The sequence below is a fragment of the Myotis lucifugus genome, unplaced genomic scaffold (assembly GCF_000147115.1).
Source record: "Myotis lucifugus unplaced genomic scaffold, Myoluc2.0 scaffold_544, whole genome shotgun sequence".
NCBI classification, from domain to species: Eukaryota; Metazoa; Chordata; class Mammalia; order Chiroptera; family Vespertilionidae; genus Myotis; species Myotis lucifugus.
Genome location: NW_005871592.1, coordinates 327,055 through 334,940, shown reverse-complemented (window position 1 = coordinate 334,940; position 7,886 = coordinate 327,055). Strand labels below are relative to the sequence as shown.

Genomic DNA, 7,886 nt, shown 5'->3' with positions numbered 1-7,886 from the left:
GGGTGCATGGGCTGCTGCTCAAGCAACTGAGCCACACCTGGAACATGTTTTTAAGTAAGGCCACATGCCCCCTTAACTCTAATCTGCCAGCCCTGGTCTTATACCTGACGTACACTCCACCCTCTCAGCCAGGACAGCCTCCACCTGTCCCTGGAAAAAGACACCTACACCCTTTCACGGCACCTCACATTCCTGGAGATTAGAGTGAAGGAGTAGTTGGCATGCGCTTGTCTGCACAGGGTGATCCCCATCTAATATACGGGGCACAGGGTTCACCCAGCGCCGTCCCCGACTCCCCTGCTCTACTGCAGTGGATTGATTCTTCTGGTGGTTTTCTCACTGGTCCTGGGACTAGATCAGAACCAGCGCTTTAGTGAAAATTATTTCTTGGCATTCTCAGTGATATTTAGAAGGGATGTGGAGCTGTCCTTTCCTGAAAAGAAATACCTACATGATTATTAAAAACAACAAAACACCAACTCGCTATGTTTTGGTACAAAATGGACTAAGCTTTGGTTTCTCTAAGCGAGCATATTAGCTTCAAAGAAAGTTTTTCTAGACTTCTAAGCGCGCCTGCACACACTGTACTTGCTCACGAATAATTTTTTTCCTCTGGGAAGGGGAGGGAGTTGGAGATCAACGCATTTTACACCAAGAAAGAAACACCAAGCTCGTTCGGAACTCTCATTTAGGTAACAAATTTTTGGCACCTGCTTGTAATAATGTTATTTCTTTGAGAATTTCAGCTTTGGTTGTGTAATAGCATTCGCACTGTCTGTCCTCTGCCTCGATCATAATAATTAAAGTGACAGCCTGTGTCCCTACCTCCCAGGTGCTTGGAAATTGATATTATGAGTGTCCCCTGGAGGCACTGCTCACTGGGCCACTTTGAAGAAAAATCTCTTCATCAATAATGAAGCCCCGAGGGCCACTTCTCAGGGGACCCACGCAAAATTACATGTCAACCCCAGGCCTGATTTATACAGATGGCGCCCCGCCTCGCCGTGTTTTATTACCCACCACTCTCTGCGGAGCCTCTCCCCGGCCCCCTGCACCTCCAGGTCTCTCCCAAAACGTCACCCTCTGGTGTTCAGCTACTGCAGGAAACAGTTAAAACTAAACCCCAAGGAGAGAGGAAGAAGCGACAGCCAGGTAAGGGCTGGCCACACTCACACAAACGAAAAACAGAGCCCGTCCTGGCCCGAGCGGCTCAGTTGGTTGAGTGACGTTCTTGCACTGAAAAGTTGCCCGTTCGACTGGTTCTGTTCCTGGTCAGGGCACATGCCCAGGTTAGGGTTCCGTCAGGGAATGTCTGGGAGGCGACTGGTGGGTGTTTCTCTTTCACATCTCTCTCTCTCTCTCTCTCTCTCTCTCTATCTCTATCTCTCTGTCCTCCTCTCTCTAAGCATGTCCTTGAGTGAGGATTTAAAAAATAAATAAAATAATTGAGTCAGGATTTGAACCCAGGCCTGTTTTAATGCAATGCTTTTTGTAATCCATGGAATAGAACTTGATGCCGTGCTATACAAAATAAATAACTTTCTACAAAAGTCCCGAGTTGCTACCATCCATAGATGTCTGTCTGTTTGGTCTAAGAGGAACTATACGTTGAAGTGAGTGCAGATGTTTCGTACCTGCTGGTATAACATTTTAATTACGGAAGCTGTAAGTATTCTAAACCACAGGGAAGGCATAATCCTATTAGGCGTTATCTCCCTCGTGTACCTGGCTCCGGGGTATCTGTGAACACCCACGCTCCTGATGTTCGAGGCCAAGAACACCTCCTGCCTTGACACGGAGGATTAAGAGCAAATGAAGTTCAGAAGGTAAACAAGTCACCTCTGAAAACTAACATCCCGATTACAGATAAACGCATAATCTTACAATGCCGCGTTCAATGTTTCTGAGTTAAAGCAGAGCAGAGATGACGAAGAACTGTCCTTACAGTTTTAAGGACTAAAGGTTTGGGGCCCGTATTGGTCGCTGTGTCCATGTGGCTGAGGCAGAAAAATAAAATATTACTTTTCAATCTCCTCTTCAGCGCACGAATGCCTGCTCCACATCTACTCTCTGATTCTCTTTTTCATTATTATTTTATTACTTAAATTTGTTCAGTCTCATGGTCTTTAATTTTAGGGCTTCTAATTTTTAATGTAAGATTGTGCTAATTATGAGGGTTCTCCCACGGAGACCAGCCATGTTTACCTTACTGGAACGTCTATTTTTCAGTTCTTGGGTCGTTTGCCAGCTTATGTCCAGATTTGGTAAAAATGCTGTATTCAAACAGTTAAGGAAAGACAGGATTGCCTAAAGGTCTTGCCATTACCTCAGCATTTTGAATCTAGATCTTCTTGGAATTTTTAGGAATTCCTTACTGTCAATGTTCAGCTTTCCAAAACTGGCCTTCTCTTCCAAAAGGTAAGAAAGGAGGCTACTGAATCCCAGCACATTTTTACAATTAAGCAATCGGGCAACACTACCTGCTCTGATGAAGATGAAGCTGATTCCAGCTAAAAACCTCCCTAGTGATAGATTCATCTCTAGTCATTAATCTCATGGTTTTTAATTAAACTACTAAACCCAGTCACCTGAACTCATATATAGCAGGTAGAATGTTTTAACTGGATTGAAATATATATCTGATCATGCTTAACTAAAGAAACGTGAAGTCCCTTACAGCAACAACGATATCCCCAGAATGACGTGACTCTCCAGATCACACCATCAGATAGATTTCTCCTGCCCAGCTGAATCCCTTAGAAAGGAAATGTGCCTTCAGCGTGATCCCTGGGGCAGCTTAAAGCAGGGAGGGCAACCGAAACTCACAGAACAGGTGTGAAGTTTTAAAATTAAAAATAAAGAAGTAAAAGCCTTCGCAAGTCAAGATAGCATTTCCATAGCTCCCTGGTGCCTAGGCAATAAAAGAAGACAAGGCTGTTACTTGTACAGGAATAAACACTTTACAAGGGCAGGTAAACCAAGAACCACGGCTCTTGCAAAGTTCAATCCTATTGGCCCCTTTGGATCCAGGACCCGCTAGCCTCCCTGGGGCAAAGGCAGTTCTGACGATGGGTATTCTGAAACAATCTTCCGCCATCTCTACCCATTTGTAACTCATGGTCTTTCCTTTTGTCAAATGCTCCTTAAAACTGACGTTCCCCAAGTTGTTTCCATGACAGTCCCATTTTCCAAATCTATCATTTTATCTCATTTTCTTAATAAACACAGAAAATTCTCGATGATCTTCCCCAATGATTAGAATCCGTAAGATAGGCCATTCGGAACTGCTTTTGTTTGACTGGAAATGTACTGTGATTTTGTGGACAATGGGCTGAAATCCCTCCCTCTTCATTCAGGGTCAATCTGAAATGAGTTTCCAACCCCTCACTACTCATTAATAAAAATTCAAGGGCTGGCCCGTGACCTGTGATTGTGGGAGCAGTTGAGGAGGTAGCAATTCAGTTGGGTTGTAAATGTTTACCAAAATGTAAAAGCATATACTTTCATTTATTTTTTTATATTCTTATTGATTTTAGAGAGAAAGAAAGAAACATCTATTTGTTGTTATGTGCCCTGACTGGAGATCAAACCTGAAAACCTTGACTTAAGGCAGTGGTTCTCAACCTTGGCTGCACATTAGAATCACTTGGGAATCTTTTTAAAATCCTGATTTCTGGGCCTCAGCCTCCGGAAATTGTTTCTTTGTTATGGGGTGAGGCCACAACATTAGTAACAAAGAAACAGAATTTCCAGAGGATGAGGCCCAGAAATCAGGATTTTAAAAGGATTCCCAGGTGATTCTAATGTGCAGCCAAGGTTGAGAACCACTGACTTAAGGGGACGGATGCTCCAATCAACGGAGCTACCGGGCCAGGGCTCACTACACTCCTGTAGCCTATCCTCGATTATCCATGTCAGTGGGAGGGAAACAAGACAACGAACAAAGGCAAACGCTTCCAAAATCGTTCTGACTTGCTTTTCAAGGTGCTGATATCACACTCACCACCAATCCAAACGGCATCAAGTACCATGAAGGCCCTGCTGACGTCAGGAGAAGTGATGCAGGCAGGCGGGTGGGAAGCTTGGAGGCCTCTGAACCTCCCAGGAGACTCTGTGCTCAGTCATCCTGGACACCACTCAGCCGCATTCAAACAGCGAGTCCACAGAGCCAGCGAACTTTCAGAAGAAAAGAACAGCTACTGCTTCGGAATATTAATTATTTGATTGGCATTGACTTTCCTGATAGGTTTCTGTACTTTTACCTTCTAACAGGTCTGTCCTTTTTCCTGACAAGGTGTGGACTGTTGTTGGCTAATTAACTCCTTTTTTTCTTACTCAGCATATTATGCAATTGAGAAAGTTGCCTAAAGTCACAGGAATAAGGAGGGGTGGAATACCTCAACCCCAGGCAGTCAGCTAACGTGATTGCGAATAAACCTGCCTGCTCATGCCTCCGTGCCCAGGACGGCAATGACACCACCGCCGAGTGTGCGAGCCCGGTCCCGCTGCCTGGTCTCTGTGACCTTCTGATGGACCCTCGCTGGGCCCATCTTCCTGCTCAGGGACATTCCAGTCTTGGGTTTGGCGTCCTTCTGGTTGCTTTTCATGCTCCCAACCTTTCCACCCTGATGGGATGTTGGATGGAGGCTAGAAATCACGGAGGGATCACCAGAAGCAACGTTTTTCACCGCAGTGACCTTTCCCCCAGAAACAAGGATGTGTCTTGACTGCGTTGATGAGACCTGAGGGTCCGTAGGCAGCTTGGGGGGATTTAAATCACTGTTATAGCAGGTTGTCACCAACACCTTCTGTTCTGTTCACATTTATCAAGGGAACTTGTTTTCCGTTTGAAAAAAAAAATGAAAAAAAATTTTTTTCAAGATGACTCGCTTCTCCATATATTGGAGACTAAGGCGGTGGTCACAGTCAGATGGAACTCTAGACCATGGGTTTAATAAACCCATGCAGGGAAAGCAAACCCAATGTGTGCCCTGGAATTGGATTGAACACCGAGTCTTCCTAATTCATTCGAATTCTTCAAACAAAAGTGAACTCGTGTGGTAAGTCAAGAGGACAACTGAGACATCTAAGCTGGACCATGTTCCTCTAGGTCGGTGGTCGGCAAACTGCGGCTCTTTGGCCCCTTGACTGTGGTCAAGAAGTTTCAATCGCACTGCACGTGGTATTTTGTGGAAAAGCCACACTCAAGGGGCCGCAGTTTGCTGACCACTGCTCTAGGCTTAAGGTATTTTTCCTCACTGCACTGTATTTGAAGGATGGATTTCAGTCTTTCATGGTCCTCTAGCTCCCACATCACAGCTTTACTTTGAAGGAAAAGTAAGGCAGGTGTATGAGCAGAGAGGTTACTGACTCAAGTGTGTTGCATATCTGAACGACATAAATGCTGAAAAACCACTATTCTAGGTTATAAGGAATGTCGGGCAGGCCGGCTGCATAGACTTAAAGTCAGGTGGAGGCCAGTGTGAGGGCTCTGACTTCTAACAGGGTCTCAGCTGAAACAATATACGACATTAAGCCAGTCACATCAGTGTCACTGGCATCTTTTCCTTAGTGTGATGTGGCTAAGAACTGATTTCAAAGACAAATATATGAGCTAAAAAAGACAGAAAGAAATCAGTTAGGCAGATAACAACCATTCTGAAATTCAAAGGCCAAAGGCAGCTGCCCTCTGGCACTCCTATTTCTGAAATCAGCACTGGATACTGAGGGACTTTGCTATTGTTGCGCAGGGAGGTGGGGGGAAACGGGGGTCAGGTCAAAGTAACAAGGACAAAAAGAACTAGAATGTAAACACCGCCTCTTTTACCCTTGGCACACATACACAGGCATTGGGTTACATATATCCTATTGATCCATACGAACAAGTAAATTATCTGCGAGAGAAATTACTAGTAAATCAACTCTGAAGAAGCCCGCAAGATGTACTTGGGCGCTTGTTACCAAAACGGAATTTTCAAACCAATGTATGGAGCCTGGAGAAAACACTACGGCCACTCTCCAAACAGAATAACAAGTTCTTTCCATCAACAGCAGAGACAAAGCGTGGCAAAAGCAGCTACTCTGCAAACAGGTGGTTTTAAACTTTTACTTAAGCCACTGAAAGCGGACGAAAGGACATTGTTGTCATTTCTAAAGAACACACACAACACACACACACACACACACGTGAGCAAACAGAGGTCTTATCAGACTCACATAAAGAAAAGCCTCAAACAAAACCCACCATAAACTAAACAGCAGTGCCTCGCGGCTCAGAAATGCTGCCGTGGGCGAGTGTGTGCACCTAAAGTGCTATTTACAAGTAAGTCTTTCTCACAGCATACGTCGGGGTCCCGGGGAGAACTCACGGGAAATGGCCACTTCAGGTGGGACTTTATATTCAGAAAGAATGATGACATTTTTACAGAAAACAGAGGAAAGCAAAAACTGCTCACAGGGGAGAAAGCCGGTTCCCTGGCATTTCTCAGGCTCTCGGTGATGCTAAACTGTCCCCGAGCTGCGCTCTGGCCAGCGGGACGGCCACAGCCGCGCACACAGCTGTCCTGCAGGCACCGCGCCTGGGCGATTCCTCAGCTGCAGACCCCGCAGAAGGGGGCAGCAGGCAGGTGTCCCGAGTGCAGGTGGGGGGCGAGCAGGAGGAGCGGGGAGCTGCGGGAACGGGGCGCCGCGGGCCTGCAGAGCCCCCTGTCTGCCTGCAACTCTTGCGCCCCTTCAGCCGCGCCACTCAGGTCAGGACCGGCTTCCTGACCTTCCCCCACCCCGTCCCGCTCCAAGGGCGCCAGCTCTACGCCCAGGACTCCTCGGCCGCCACGCAGACCACCCGCGGAGGCCAGGTTCCCGCGGCTCCCGCTCCTCCCGGGGCGCAGGGGTGGCCGAGGGCCTGCCCGGCCCCCACCCGCGGGGACCCCCGGGACCCTCCCCCGCCCCCGGGAGCCAGCGCGCAGTCCGTACCTCGATGTCCGGCGCGTCCTTGCTGAGCACGGGGGCCATGGCAGCGTGTGCAGGCGGGGACCCTGGAGACAGACCCTTCGCTCGCGTCCTCGGGCTCGGAGTGCAGCGGAGTGCGGCGACCCGGAGAGAGGAAGCCCGGGGCCAGCGGCGCGGGGGCGGGGCCGGCCGTGACGCCCGCGGGCGGGGCGGGGCGGGCAGGCGGACACGCCCAGGGGCGGGGAATAACACGAGAGGACACGCCCCAGATTGGCCGCGGGATGGCACGCCTAGGGCGGGGCTAACATAGGACACGCCCCTGGGCGGGGCTTCGCGCTCCGCCCGGAGACTTGCGGGCGCGGCTCAGTGCGGGGAGCTGGGGTCACCCTGTGCGGCCGGGACCCATCGTCCGCCTCCCGCCTCCCCGCCCCCAGCCCGGCCGCTGGTTTCCCTTCCGCGGCGAAAGGAAGGGCGGGAGAGAGCGCTGGTTCGGGGACTGCCCTTTGCAGTTCAGGGCTGAGCTGGGTGGGCGGGGACCAGAGGTGACCGACCCACAGCATTTCCAGGTAAAAGCAGCGGGCGCTCTGAGTGGCAGCCTGGCTCCTTTTCTTCCCTCCCGCAGGCCCCCCCGCCCCAGGCCCCGCGAGGTGCACAAGTTGCATGTTAGGAGCTCGTCTGGGACGAGGTAGTAAAGGTTCCTCCCTCCATCACGCAGAGAGGCGGGCAGGGCCCTGGACCCTGGAGAAGGCCGGGCCGGGGGTCTTCGGGGAGATGGGGACCCCTGGGGACACTCCCTGGGTAAAGGCGGGCCCCGGAGCCCGGGGAGCAGCAATTCCGTGGCCAGAGGGCAGGTAGTGGTAAGGGCTGCAGGTGCTACAAAGTCTAGCTGTATTTTTGCAGAACAATCCATTCCGATGACTCTTTTCAACAAGAATTCT

The 7,886-nt window shown here is 49.5% G+C and overlaps 1 protein-coding gene across 3 annotated transcripts in view; it reads right to left on the bottom strand.

Moving 5' to 3' along the window:
* LOC102429763 (dihydropyrimidine dehydrogenase [NADP(+)]-like) overlaps positions 1 to 7,122 on the bottom strand; it is a 169,144-nt gene extending 162,022 nt beyond the window's left edge. For all 3 annotated transcript variants that reach the window (XM_014446503.2, XM_014446504.2, XM_023745451.1), the window contains exon 1: positions 6,973 to 7,122. In XM_014446503.2, coding sequence (XP_014301989.1) covers positions 6,973 to 7,011 — 39 coding nt within the window. In that variant the 5' untranslated portion in view covers positions 7,012 to 7,122. The remainder of the gene's footprint in view (positions 1 to 6,972) is intronic.
* Between the last annotated feature and the right edge of the window lie 764 nt (positions 7,123 to 7,886).